Source organism: Notothenia rossii (genome assembly GCF_949606895.1).
Source record: "Notothenia rossii genome assembly, chromosome: 5".
NCBI lineage: Eukaryota > Metazoa > Chordata > Actinopteri > Perciformes > Nototheniidae > Notothenia > Notothenia rossii.
The window spans coordinates 30352287-30367340 of record NC_136903.1 but is presented as its reverse complement, the minus strand read 5'-3'; the positions used below and the strand labels follow the sequence as shown (position 1 = coordinate 30367340).

The following is a 15054-nucleotide window of genomic DNA, read 5'->3' as shown; positions in this document are numbered from 1 at the left end:
AATCATACTATCATTGATATATATATATATATTTTGTTTGTCTCTATTATGTTTGTTTCCTTCCTTAAGCACTTTCAATCACTGGAGACTTTCCCCAACATAGCCTGGGTGTATCTTAATGCGATTACATCCTACATTCGCATTTCTTTTGTGTATTGGTTTCTCAGATTCAGTCTTAAAACTCGTTGGACGACAAAAACAGACCAGAGGACAGTCTTTACTGACTCCCTGCACCAGTATGTATGTGGTCTGGCTTCCCCGTGCTGCACTGAAGCCTTAGTTGAAGTTGCCAGGACCTCTGGTGGATCAGGAGGCCAGAGTTGGGTCCAAAAGCGTCAAAAACTCGTTCTGAAACTGCTAAAAAACTTTTGTCAAAGCAACACCCTGACTGGACCAAAGGTAGAGTATGGACTTAAGTGAGATCCGACAAATTGATATAGTCATTATTACCCATTCTTTGTTAACTGATGCTTCCTTCTGACATCTTCCCAGATATTGGACCTTTGCCACTGTGTCCAAGAGAGTCAGGACCACCAACTGGCTAAGCAGGCTGTGGATGGGAGATCCACCCTGGAGCTGCGCAACATCCGGCTATTACCTACGGATATTGATGCTTTAGCTTTTGTAGTTAGCTCAGCAGAGGATAATGGCATTGGATTGGACTTTGGAGCTTGCTCAATGGAGTTGGAGTGTTTCGATGTCCTGCCAAGGTGTCGGTACATTCACTCCCTCAGGTAAATCCACACAAACAATCACACATGAGGTGCGTTCACACCGGAGTACTTTTCCCCGTACTTTTCCCGTTTAGTTCCGATAGTGCCTGGAATTTTGCATTCACACCAAAAAGAGTACTTATTTCCGAGAAGTTTTACCCCCATTTGTAGTGCCTGCTAGAGAGGTGGTACTATCCTGGGGAGAAAAAAGTACCAATTTCGATTGGTTGGGCAAATTGCAAACCACGCCCCGTAAAACTCTGAAAAATGTTCCGAAGCCGCCATTGCATTTGCTGACAGTAGCATTATTAGCATTAGCCCCGTGCACCAACGGAGAGAGTATAACTTATGGCAACACAAAAAAAAACATGGGAGCGGTGGAGTGATGAGGAGGTGTCGGCGTTCTGGCGATTTACGCGGAAGGCTTCAGTAGAAGCTGCTGGGAGTCCCAGCAGCTTCTACTGAAGCCAGTCCCCAACTCCGGGGACTTCCGGCCGGGAATTTCGGGTGGCAGTATACGCCGTGAAGTGGTTTGCAGCCTGCCAGTAAACCCAAAGCAGAAGAAGAAAAAGTGACGTCAGCGGCTTCATTTGCGTAATCTTCCCGCAGGGAACTTATTCCGGTGTGAACGCAATCTGTACTTAGTTCCATGGGGGTACTAAGTGCTGGCACTAAGTACGGCAAATTACTTGGTGTGAAAGCAGCTATGATCTAGTTGCAAGCACTGTGAACCTTGAAATGTGGAGTACCCCAAGGTTTTCTGTAGGGCTGCCCTCGACTAAAGATTTTTCTTGTCTACCAATAGTCGTCAATTCAGTTGATTAGTCAACTAGGCTAGGCAAATAGACTAACAGGGGAAACATACTCAGGAAATAGGTGACAAGCAGTTCTGTTTTGTAAACTTCTCAGAAACAACGTATCATATACGCTAGGTCAAGTTTTAGATAATGTTCTCACTACAATGACATGGCTACTATAGGGACTACAATGATCCCACATGAATAAAAGTGGGCCCATGAATCCACAAGAGTCTCCGGTAATAGCCAATTTATTCAATTCCACAACTTGAGGCACCCCAGTATGCAGAAATAATCAAATACAAGATTTTTAGGCTAGGCAAAAATAACACATTTATTCTGATTGCGGAAACTCTGATTAATGCACCAAACTGCATGTGATTAGCATAGACTAGTAAAGAGTCTGTAAACATGGTTTAGCCACTGGACGTATAGAGGGTGATTTAACAGCAACAGAGAATTTCACTTTGGAAGGAGCGGCTGTTTTGCATTCCACATTCCTCAGCTCATTGACCAGCTGTCCCACAAACTGTAAATCTGACAGAAGCTCTTTGTTTCCTGTTGTGTTTCTGTGGTGGGCTCAGTCCCTCCGTAACAAGTACAGTCACTTGGGTTCAAGAAAAACACAACAGCTGACACTTTTAAATATAAAACATAAAGTCTTAATCGAATCCGGCAAGGGCACGGATTGAAAAGCTGAAGTTTATCAGGTAAAAGTGAAAACATGGATTCAAGCACACTAGACTGTGTGACCGTGCTGAGGGAAGGCTCCACGTGAAGGCGAACATGGATAATAACAATAACAAGCCAGGAAATACCAGCAGCCTCTGTGCCATGTGTCCCACTATCAGGGTCGCAAAGACCTCCCATGGAGTTAGACTAGGCTTGTTGTGTAAACACACATAAAAGGTCCAAATTAACAGATATGTAAATAAAAAAGTATCTCAAATATTGATACAAACAAAATAAGTAAAATAATGTGCAATAAAAAGATAAAATAAAGATATTTATATAAAAACAAGAAGTTAGAATGAAATGTCCAATAAAATGTGTATATAATAGTTATAACAACAATAACAACAACAGTAAAAACCACAATAATAATTAATAATAATTAATAACAATAATTAATAATTAATAATTAATTAATAATAATGAATACTTAATGAATAATAATGAATATCAATAATAATAAATAAAGTTAAATAAATATAAACAATACAAATATGTATACAAACATAAGAAGTTAAAATAAAATGTCAAATATAAGATACAAAAAATAACTATTTATATAAACACTAGAAGTGTTACAAATATATCCTTTTGTGTACTTAATAAATGATGCACATATTTCGTAGCGTCTCAGTTTCCATACATGGGGGCATGTTTCATTAACCTTTCACTTTACTTTTGTGTGTCTTCAGTTTCCGCAGCCGCAAGTATGGAGACAAGTTTGCTGAGAAGTTGTCCTCCATTCTGCCAAATTTCACAACCCTGAGAAAACTGGAGTAAGATTTACATATTTACTTACTTCTTACTATGGATGGATTGTGAAACATTGGGCACCTCGTTTTTGTTCTTAGGAGCCAGACTCTGCCTTTGTAATGCCTCTGTTTTTGGTTGTTGTTTTGCTTCTCTTTGCGTGTCATATATTTCTGTGGTGTTTATATGGTGTCTCATTTTAGTCGCATTTGCAGAAATGCTGTTTGTGTGTATTTCTGGTTGCTCTTTGTATTGTTTTGCCCCTTTTTGTGCTTCTTTGTAAGTATTTAGTGTCCTTTTCTGTATCTTTGTGGTCTTTTACTCTCTTTTTGTGGTTGTTTGCTCATTTTGTAGTAATCTCTTTGAAGCCATTTTATATTTCTGTATCGACTGATTGGCAAATGTTGTCTTCTGCAGGTTTTGTTGTGCCAGTCTGACTGCCACAGGAGCGGCTAGTTTGGTCTCTGCTCTCCAAGACTGTCCAGACATCACTGAAATCAAGTATATATATTTATATATAGTAGAAATATTTGCAAAAAATACATGTATTGCTACATTAAATAACATGTCTTCCAGAAGCTTCTGTGTTTGTCCTCAGTTTTATGGAAATGTGTGAACAGATTGCTTTGTGTCTGACTGGATAAGATAGCTGACTCTTAATATCTGATGTAATAGTGAAAGATTTTGGGGTGTAGATCTAAACATCACAATTATTTTTTTGTTTTTGCAGTCTGAGCGACAACAATCTTAAAGACGAAGGGATCAAACATGTAGCTGATATATTTCATAAACCACTAAGACTGATCTCTGTAAAGTAAGTACAAACTGGATGTAACATTTGGAAACTTTTTCTAAACAATACACAAAACAATTGATTTCTTGAATTAAATAGAGGATTTAAAATTGTACCTGTTTCCTGAGGAAAAAGGTTCACAGATAATAATTAAAGTTATTAGCATGATCAAGGAGTTATATGAATTGACGGTCTCTAAAAAATAAATTGGGAAACAAATTAGTTTTTGATTTATTTTACCACAAACCATTTTAAGGTATCATAACAAAAAATGAAATGGGACGAAATTAGCTCTGACGAAGATTGGTATTATATAAAATAATAAATACGTTCTGCATGCCACGGTCGACATTTTAATTTGTAATTTTGGAAGGGATACTGATATTTATTTAATGTAAATATTTTATTTTATGCATTTATTACATTTTTGTGCATGCGCTAGTATTGTCTTCCCATCATACTATTATGTGTGTGTGCGTGTGTGTGTTTGTGTGTGTGTGTGTGTGTGTGTGTGTGTGTGTGTGTATGTGTGTGTGTGTGTGTGTGTGTGTGTGTGTGTGTGTGTGTGTGTGTGTGTGTGTGTGTGTGTGCGTGCGTGCGTGCGTGCGTGCGTGCGTGCGTGCACCTTTGCAGGCTGGGTCGAAACAACAGCTCTCTGGAAGCAGTGGACTATCTCATCAGCAAAATGTCTTCATGTTTGAACTTCCAGAACTTTAACGCAGAGTACGGCCGCAACCATGCACACACACACAGTGCCAACTGCAATATTTAACATAAAGACCATACAGTACCTCCACACACATTGACATGTCCCACTCAACAATTTCAATATTTGCCTGGAATTTATTGACTCCTCCCCTCATGCCCCAGTTAATTAGTGTCTTCTCAGTCACATACAGTATTGAGTCTTACCAATTTACTTTATAGACCTCAAGGAAGTGAAATAAAAAGACATCATAACGAAAAATTGTCTTTCTTTGCAGTGGGATGAAGGAATTGACAGTAACTTTCTCCCAAACCTCAGATTTGAACAGGTGAGTTTAATGGTTGGAAGTGTCTATGAATAACATAAAATGAGAGCCGCACATACAGTATTAATGTCTGTCTTTTTGATGTATTACCATCCACAGCCATAAAACTAAGTCTGAACCGACAATCAGGTAGGACAATAACGCTCTTATCAAATACTCACTCCTTTCCAGATTTTTACTAGCATAGCCAGCTTCCTTGAAGACCTTTGCTCCCCCCATTTGAATGAGGTGCTATAACCTGATTGTAATTTTTTACAATCTTGATCAGAAACAACCTATAAAACCGTTAAGCAGCTGGGAAAAAAGTTTAAATTATTGTGGTGTAGATTTGAATTTGATTCAATTTAGGCCCCGGCCCCACGAGGACGATAACGGTCGTTTGCGTTACTGTTTAGTGTCATATACTGTAGACCGTTCTGCCACACTAGGATGACCGAATATGACAGTAAACAACTGCGGTAACGATAACGGGTCCCAAGGTGGATAGCATGGCATACGCAACGCTCTGGGGGGTCCAACGGCTCCGTGTGTGCCCTATACGATCATTTTGTGATAATGATGACGCAATAGCCCCACCTTTCCCCACCTCTGCTGCTCACCCCCGCGTCAAAGTAAACTGCACACTGAATTCAGATTATTTATCTTTCTCTCGATATGGACATAAACGCGGGTGAAGTCTAATCTGACAGGACGGAGACACGCAGCACTGCTCACCTGCAGCTCCTCCCACTGTGATGCAGCGATGAACGGAGCAAAACACACACTTCAAGTCAGATCATCACCCTTAGCTATTTTAATTACCTCTCAAACTACCTAAACTAGTTATAAATATGTTTATTTTTACTGTCGGCCGGGTCACTCATTACTGGATCAGCTGCTGCATGAGACAGACACTGACGCTGTCAGAAGAGAGGGAGCCCTTGGACCCCCAAGAGCATTGCGTATGCCGTTCTATCCACCTTGGGATCCCGTCCTAGTGTGGCCCAACGGTCTATGTGAAACTAAACAGTAACGCAAACGACCGTTTTCATCCTCGTGGGGCCGGGGCCTTAGATGTTCTTTGGCTATCTTTATTTTTGATACGTTTTTCTCTTGTTCTCCAGCTTGTTGAACCAGAAATGGTGCAAGACTAAGATGCAAAAACTTGCAAATTCATTGGCACGTTGCCCTGCCTTGTCTGTCCTGGAGTAAGTAAGCCTATATACACCTCTCTAGATTTAGGATACCCTAAACCAGTGATAGTAGCAAACACAGAACAGAATAATAGAGTTGTGCAGTAAGGACGTATTATTGTTGGCCACCTGTTTATTTATTGGAACGGCTCCCTTCATGGAGAGCAAAATAATTGTTTTCATCTGATTTTGCAGAAAATAAAATCTGTGGCAAAGACATTTTTTTAATACTTTGTTGCATTGCAGGATAAGTAAACAAAATAACACCACTTTATGATTTTTGAAGCATAAATGCAATTGGCAGAAGTAAAAAGCTAACGTTATACGCTTTGACGGCACTACAGCATGGACGCAGGGTTGCTAATCACCAATGTTAAGCTAAATGACGGACACATACAAACATTTGGACATTCACCAGTTGAGTATTTAGTGACATATTTTATGTCAATGTGAAAACATTTGAGCTTGTACTATTCAAAGACTTTATTTCAGGCATCTAACCAAAAACATGTTAAAAAAAACATTGATTTTGAGACAAGGGAACTGGAATTGTTGTTATGATGACTTATTTCCAGTTTAGGACTCATTCCTGCACCAATGCAGCAATGCACTATAACAACAGCGAGTTATCATTTCATTGAATTAAATACATACTCTTTAAATCTACAAAAAATTGCCAGTATTTAATGTGAGTGTGTGTGTGTGTGTGTGTGTGTGTGTGTGTGTGTGTGTGTGTGTGTGTGTGTGTGTGTGTGTGTGTGTGTGTGTGTGTGTGTGTGTGTGTGTGTGTGTGTGTGTGTGTGTGTGTGTGTGTGTGTGTGTGTGTGTGTGTGTGTGTGTGTGTGTGTGTGTGTGTGTGTGTGTGTGTGTGCATCCTAGTATATCTGGAGGCCATTTGGATGTTGAAACTCTGAGGATGCTGACTAAGTTTGTTCCAAAGTTCAAAGTCACCAAAAAGATCATGTAAGACTGGATTATATTGGCTTTACTGATATGCCTCATTGCTATACTGTATTTTACATAGCTTTCAAAAAAATTAACTTCAACACCTTTAATGCACACTTCTGATTTGTAGTGTTTATGGATAGGCAAATACAGAAACAGTGCTCAGCAGAGATAAGAGTGAAACAGCATCTTTTTTAATGTTTGTTCTCAGTGCCAATGACTGCTGCTCTTCAGTCGAGGGTTTAGTGGTTCTGACTGCTCTGCTGTCTGACTGTCCTGCTGTGGTGGAGCTTTCTATCAGGTACAGACACTCTTTGGTAGTGTGCGTTATATACACTAACTGCACACATTTGAATATACTCTACATGTATACAATCATTATGCACAATTGTATCAAGGTAGAAATAAATGTAAAAAATACGGGACTGGGGGAATGCGATACTGTTTGGATAAAAAAACTCAGAATTTGTTAGATTTATGAGAAAAACTCAGTTTTAACTGTTTATTTTCTTAAGAACATAAAGTCATAAATTAGCGAGCAAAACTCAAAAATGATCTTTGATTTAATTCACAAATTTACAAGAATTAAAAAAGCTAAAATATAGTTGTATTTATTGTACTTCACTTTGAAGGGTTGGATCAACCTCATTACTCTAGTTTATTATTTTAGAGAAAATTGAACTACATTTTTCATAAATATATGAGAATATGCAAGTTTGTATGTCTTGTAAACATCTGATATGCTTTCTCTGAATATTACCCACTTCCCTGGCACTGCAGTTATTATTATTATTTTTAATTTGACCTTTAATTGCAATATGCACCGTCTATTATCAGGCTTGACGGTCATGATATTCCTCTGCAACATTTATTAATGTTTTTAACAAAAAGCATAATTTAAATTGTACTTATAGGCCTTTAGTTTCATTATTTAACTGGATACTGTTTTGTTATGACACATTGATAGCGATCACATATTCTTAATACTTATTTTAATTCCTAAATAAGAGTGTAATCACCACTATGGAACTGTACTTTTTATGTTTCAGGCTACAGAGTCCTGTCCAGGTGTCCATTGTTTTTTCTGGAGGGAGAGAAAAAGCTGCGAAGGAAAAGTCTAAAATCCTCTGGTGTGTATTAAGTTACTATTTCGTAGTCACAAACAAATATGTCAATTCCAGACAGGCAAGGAAGCTAAGGAACATTTAGGTTTAGGGATGAGACAGAGTAGCAGAAGTCTTAAAAGTAGGCAGTGATTATAACTCCATCCATTCTTGTGAGGAATGGGTTTGACTGAGGTAGTATATTATGTGAGGGGGCAGTGTGGCAATACTGTAGATTGTGGTTGGAGGAGTTCACAAAATGGTTGGAGGGTTAATGCAGGGCAGGAGGGAGGGGCTTGATCTGAAATGACAGTATATGGAAATGAAAGAGACAAGAGTGAACACTTCGACAATAACACAGAAAATAAACAGATCGTGACAGTGGATACCAAAAGTATTTGCAAAACCAAAAAAGTACCTACAACAAAAATAGGCTATACTTACAGTACACATCATAAAGAAATGACAAAACATTATTATAATATATATATATAATAATAATAATAATAATTATAATAATAATAAAAGAAGTTGATTCTAAAACGGTCCCTTCTGTCAGTCTCAGCTGCTGTGATCTGCTGCCGTCTCATCTGGAAAAAGTGTGGAGAAGTTTGGGGGTGTCGTCTGATCTAACTTCACTTGAGTAAGACCATTAAAAATCACTTAGTTTGTTTTGTACTTGCATGCTTAAGCTGGATGATTGTTAACAGCCAATATACATGTTGCAGAAGAAGTGGTAAAGTCTACATCAGGTGTGTCAAACTCAAGGCCCAGGGACCAAATCCGGCCGGTGACATTTTCTGTGGCCCCAAAAGAGCTTGCAAAGAATATTATATGTTTATTATACGGTTACATGTGTGATTTAAAGAAACACGTTGCCCACAATGCATCTCAAATTAGAATTTTTTTTCTCCGATTTTGACTTTCTTTCTTCTAAATATGCCTTTTTTCTTAAAATGTGCCCTTTTCTCAGTATTTGACTTTTTCTTTTAAATGTAACTTTTTTTTCAAAATGTAATCCAATGCAGAGGTAATAATGTAATATAATACATTATTTTATATATATATTTATATATGTATATATGTATTTTTATATAGTCTTAAAGTTACAACCGGCCCTTTGAGTGCAGCCCTAATGCTGATGTGGCCCACGATTAAATTGAGTTTGACACCCCAGGGGGGTATACTTCGAAGCAGGATTTTCGCTTAGCCGGCTAACTTCAGGGAAAACTCTGGGTTTCCGGTCCTACGAAACTGGTTCTCTTTTTAGCAGGCTAGATCTCCATGGTAACTTATGCTGTGCGGCTAACCTGCCCTGGAGCAGGGGGGTATACTACGAAGCAGGATTTTGGTTTAGCAAGATAACTTCTGGGATTTCCGGTACGAAGCTGGTTCACTTTTTAGCGGGCTAGATCTCCATGGTGACTTATTCTGGAACCTAGTCTGTGCTCCGAAGCAGGATAGGTTCCAGGATAAGAGATCAACACAGTGAAAGCACCACGCCTGCTGACCAATCAGAGCTCAGTGTGCGGAGGAAATACAGTTTAAACTGCCGTTGAAGGAAAGACGGCCGGCCAAAATCACCGACTGTGTGAACGTGAAAATGAATAGAATATCACTTCCCATCTTCAGAGCAATCGGACTATTATAACTATTATTATACTATTATGTTAAGAAAGCTTAATTAAATATCTGCCACAACATAAGTAACCGGATCAAAGTAACATTACGTTGCCTACAGTCCGCGGCACTGTGAGTGCAGACGTCGATGTGTCCCATTATCATTCATATCACATCATATCACATCATAATGTATCATATATTTCCTTATCTGAGTCAGCCGAGCCGTATCTGGCCGTGCAACACTCACAGTCTCACATAGGCCTGCTGTATGCAGAAGTATTATTTTAAGCAACACATTAAGTTGACGAAACACTCGAGTCAAATGTAATTAAAGTCAGATCAACTCGTGTCTTAGATGGGGCAGTGATATCATAAACCTGTTAATGTACGCATACAAACACTTTTTCTTTTACCAGCTGTATTCACCTTGCAGGTGCAGCTATGTGGCTTTTATCCTGGATAAAGTGTTTAAGTCATGGATGTTTAAAGTTTAACTTCTTCATATGTCAAATATTATAGTTGACTTTTCATTCAGGATGTATGACGCTGCGCTGTCAGTACGCTTCTCCGTGTTTGTGATTGGTCGAATGCTCAAAATACCACAACTTTCATGTGAACGCGCACCTAACTAGATAGGGCACGGCTGGCTTGAGCGATCCACTTGATCGTATGTTTTGGGTTAGGCCAACCGGCTAACTCAAACATATCCAGGTTAGGTTGAACTAGCTTCGTAGTACAGGCCTCTGGTCTACATGTTTGACATTTGCTTAAAAATGTACAATGCTATTATTAGGATATTTTTGCATGGCTCAAGATCCTAGTTTTCTTGGTTTATTCAAAGGGTTGGTTTGGCTTGTTTTTAAGTGGGGTTTTATCAGGTACTTATCCATATTCAATGAATTACTTAAAAGTAACAGCATGGCAGCTAGGCAATGTGTTGATGTTGACAGGGGCAGCAGCAAAACATATTTTCAGGAAAATGCCAACCAACAAAAGTATTATCAGATTGAGGCAACGTTTGAACAGCACCTTGAGAGGGTTAAAATGTCTGTTTTTGTCACTGGAGTCTGTTGGGATTAACTTAATGATAGTAGGATATAATGGCAACAGTTCACTGTTGCAAGAGGCAGTGGAAATATTCAAAATATATAATAAATAAATATATACAAACTGTCAATGGATAAATACCTCATTCAACCCCCAATGTTTCCCTACTTTAATTGTTATTTTTATTTATTTTTCGTTGACATGACTATACTTCATTTTCTCTGACTAGTGTTCATTCCCACATTTTTGTCTTATCAGTCTGTCCAGCAACTGTTTAGGAAAAAAGGGTCTGAAGAAGCTGTTGGAGGTCCTGCCTCGTCTTGGTAGCATCCAGGAAGTGAAGTAAGACTCACACACAAAAGATACATAACAATAAAAAAACTTTACTTTACCAACAGTCCCCATGATCTCTATACCAAACCTTTAAAGATTCAGATTCAAATATTTAAAGGCTTTATTTGGTATATGCACAATAGCTCTAGTGTTGTTGTTAGCAATTAAAATCTATTCAGAAATCAGTCCAATGGTGAAGGTAAAAAAGCAGAAATAAATAGACTGTGTACATGTAAAATAGAACATTATACAACGGAATGCAAACTGTCCAATCGAATAAAATACTGCTTATTGTAATAATATGTAAATATTTGGATTGCAAACAGATGGATGTGCTATGAACAAAAAAAAGGTAAATAACAATTACAGAGGTCATGAATTTAACAGTTTGGCTAATTTGCATTTGATACAAAGGAGGTACCTTGTTTTAAACGGTAATGAAAGATGAGGCTCTGTGCTTTGTCACGCTGTGCTGATCTAATCTTGGTGGTTTGGCAGGCGGGCCAGTTACTTTCTCACCAAACAGGTTTCAGACTAAGTGTGCCAGCGCTGGCAGCTACCACGTTTACCCGAGGGCATTATCCGTTATGAATGGCTTATTTTAGAGCTGAATGATGTCCCCCCCCCCCCTTGGCTCATTGTTCCTGTTTGTGTTTTACAGCGCCAGTAACAATGGGATTGGCAGGGAAGGAGTGGCACTGCTGGCTGGTGCTTTGTGCTCTCATAACAATTTAACACAAATACACATCAGGTACTGTTTGGAGAACATTTCATTTGAGCAGCTACAGAGTGAGCACCTGTTTCCCCAGCGTAGCGCGCTAAGAGTTAGAAATGCAACAGCTGACAGAGATGCTTAATCGTTTATAGTCATTACTGTTTATACAATACTAATATTTGTGCCATACACAGTTGCTTCAAAATTATTTGATTGGGCAGACAATGGAGACTATAAACTGGTGTGCGGATTGTTAATAGGAAAATGTCATTTTGGTTTTAAAGTGGCGGAGACAGAGAGCAGGTGATCCTGAAGTTCTGCCCTGACAAAAGGTAACACTAACACAACATAAAACATAACAGTCTCTGCATTTGTATTTGTCAGCTAATTATATGTTGTTTTTTTCCTTTTAGGAAAGACAAACAGCACCTAAAGACGTTCAGGTACAGTAAGCCCATAGAGAAGATTTTAGGGAAAACACAAATGTTATTTTCTTAATTCACAAACAATCCAATATAAGCCATTACTTGGAAATTGAAATGTAAGGAAATCATCCACTTCGGGAGGGAACACAAATGGGGCGAAGCCTGCGAGCTAGTTCAGGCAGTCAACTCGAGCACCAATGATACATTAACACGTGACGCGCCTCGTCCCTCTTACAACCAACCACACACATTCTCCTAAACATGGCGCTCTATTTAAGCTGCCAGGTCTTCCTGCCTCTACCTCGCTATGCTGCTGCTGCACTGCTGTGTTCACTTGCTATTGCTGCGTTCATGTTCTGTTCAAATAACCCTTTTCTACTATTAAAACAAAATATAAACTGAATCCTGAATCTGCCTTCATCCGGTATTTAGATTCCTGGTCTGGAAATAGATGCAAATTAGTGAATATTTAATAAGAGAATGCCTTATTTGCATATTTAAGCAGTTTCCTAAAATGTGTAATACAAACAAAATGTCTTAATGTCAGTTATTAACAGGGGGAAGTTTCATGGTTACTACAAAATAATTCATGTTAACCCTGTTTACCCATAATTCAGGATAAACAACAGCAGCCTCCTGCCATCCAATGTAACAACGCTCTGCAGACAATTAGCGTATTGTCGCTCTCATTTGGAGTTAGAGTAAGTTATAATACTCTGCATCCATATAATATAATTTATGATTTTGACCAAACAGGTAAATAATAATAGAACGTTTCAGCTTGTCTCACAGCTCATTGACAGACGAGGCTATAGAGAATCTGCTGAAGTGCCTGCCCAAGATGACGTCACTGCAGAGACTCAAGTAAGGCACACACATAAATGAATTAGTGTGGATGGTTTTGTGTGTGTTGGTAAAAATGTATCTAGTTGTATTCAGTTTGTTTAGATTTGTCAACTGAAACTCAATGTCAAGTCTGCATTTGTCATATCCACAACATTTGTGGTTCCCAGGTGCCCTCAAACAAGGCTTTTACCAAATGAAAAAAGGGAAACTCAAACAGTCAATTAAACAATTTTTGTTTTTTATTTTAACAAAAGTAAAAAAAAAACATAATACTATGGTAAGTGGGTGTAAGGCTTTTTTCTGATTGTGGCCACTAGCAACGTCACCAGTTAAAAGCTGTCTTTTATATATATATTCATATTGTATTATCAACAATTACCACCTTCTCATTACATTTGAATCAACTCTGTCCTCTTCTTCTTCAGTGTGAGCCACAGCATCATGTCCACATCTGGAGCAGTGATGTTGGTCAGATGTTTGAACGTCAGTCAGCGGGTCACATCAGTGGAGCTCAGGTAACATTTGCATCTGTATCCACATGGTTTATAATTAGTCATAAAAATGTTTTGCAATAATTGTTAAAAAAAATAATTCTGTGAATTCTTCTTCAGGCCTCAGAGTGAATCCTTCATCTGTTTTGGCATTGTGAAAGCAGAAGAAGCCAGCTGCAGGTCAGACATCAGCAATTTATTTTTAATGCAATTCCTATTGCAGGTTTTTTTTAGAAAAATATAGTATGAGGATGCTAACGTCACTTCAAAAGTACTGCCCCGCCCACTTTTTGTGAAAATAATGCATTAGAGTAAAGTGGAAAATAATGGTTTCTACATGTCTTAAAGCTGCTGAGTCATAATGCACCTCAAACAACAAATACATCCTGAGTTACGGTTTCTTTACTTCCTCTACAGAAAAAAGGGTTGTTAAAAAAACGATCTAATTCAGAAATAACAGTTTAAGTGTAAGCACTAAGATTTTTGCTCTAACGGTTAAAAAGAGGTGTCAATCATCAAAATCGACCGACGGGGGCCAGAGATATGGAAAATCGAACCAAATGACCCCAGAAGTGGGTTTTTTTTCTAAACCTCTCTAAAAAGGTCACATTTCACTTATTTTGCATCAATCTTGATACAGGCTACTTATTATATGTTATAGTTTGGATTCCTAAAGCTTTTAGTCTACTATCCCATCATTCAAGGGTGTTTTTCACTATAAGTCATGTTTTTTTTTAATTTACTTTAAAATAAAAAAGATCTATATTGATTCTGACTCTTCTACATCCAACCCACAGGTGTATCATTGCTTTAAGAAAAAATCTTATTAATTTAACCCTTTTAGAAGGGAAGATATGGTCAATTGCTCTGGGAATGTCCTTTTCGAGTATGAGGCCTGAGAAACAGGCTTGGGGCTCAACTGGTTTTAACCAGAGCCTGTTTTTATATTTGGGTGTTTTGAAGAGGGGTTGTATAAGGTAAATGTCCATAGTCAATATATTACTTAATGCACTGGCACCAGACTCAGTTGACAAAAACAGTCATTTTACCTTTCAGAATTAGTGGCCTACAGCAGCCTCCTCCTGTAAATTAGTTTGTTAGTTAGTTTTTTGTGTGACTTTCATTAGTTCTGATTGACTAAATCACTCAATAAGACCAAACAATTACCCAATCAAGGCAGTGGGAGGTGTGCAACTCCCTTATGTTTCACAGTTAAATTACTTTTTTGTCAATGGAGTCTGGTGGCTTTCAATAAATAACAGCAATACACTGAATGTGGTACCATGTCAGTCCAAACAGTTAGTACTATCCTTCTAAAGTGCTCATGTTGTCTGTCTGTCTGTCTGTCTGTCTGTCTGTCTGTCTGTCTGTCTGTCTGTCTGTCTGTCTGTCTGTCTGTCTGTCTGTCTGTCTTCACACAGGTTAACTCATTGTAGCCTGAAAGGTGATGAGTTGGAGAGACTGCTCGAGATCCTACAGCGGGGTCCCCACCTGTCCAACCTGAAGTATGCTCCACTAACAGAACTCACACACAAACC

The 15054-nt window shown here is 38.4% G+C and overlaps 1 protein-coding gene across 3 annotated transcripts in view; it reads left to right on the top strand.

Moving 5' to 3' along the window:
* Window positions 1-15054, top strand: part of nlrc5 (NLR family, CARD domain containing 5) — a 50710-nt gene that overhangs the window by 14383 nt on the left and 21273 nt on the right. For all 3 annotated transcript variants that reach the window (XM_079680319.1, XM_079680318.1, XM_079680317.1), the window contains exons 11-32: window positions 168-399; window positions 493-734; window positions 2935-3018; window positions 3410-3493; window positions 3723-3806; window positions 4419-4508; window positions 4769-4819; window positions 4916-4945; window positions 5920-6003; window positions 6868-6951; window positions 7145-7234; window positions 7983-8063; window positions 8596-8679; window positions 10965-11048; window positions 11701-11790; window positions 12039-12086; window positions 12168-12197; window positions 12797-12880; window positions 12960-13043; window positions 13451-13540; window positions 13637-13696; window positions 14938-15021. In XM_079680319.1, the coding sequence (XP_079536445.1) occupies window positions 168-399; window positions 493-734; window positions 2935-3018; window positions 3410-3493; window positions 3723-3806; window positions 4419-4508; window positions 4769-4819; window positions 4916-4945; window positions 5920-6003; window positions 6868-6951; window positions 7145-7234; window positions 7983-8063; window positions 8596-8679; window positions 10965-11048; window positions 11701-11790; window positions 12039-12086; window positions 12168-12197; window positions 12797-12880; window positions 12960-13043; window positions 13451-13540; window positions 13637-13696; window positions 14938-15021 (1974 nt within the window). The remainder of the gene's footprint in view (window positions 1-167; window positions 400-492; window positions 735-2934; window positions 3019-3409; window positions 3494-3722; window positions 3807-4418; window positions 4509-4768; window positions 4820-4915; window positions 4946-5919; window positions 6004-6867; window positions 6952-7144; window positions 7235-7982; window positions 8064-8595; window positions 8680-10964; window positions 11049-11700; window positions 11791-12038; window positions 12087-12167; window positions 12198-12796; window positions 12881-12959; window positions 13044-13450; window positions 13541-13636; window positions 13697-14937; window positions 15022-15054) is intronic.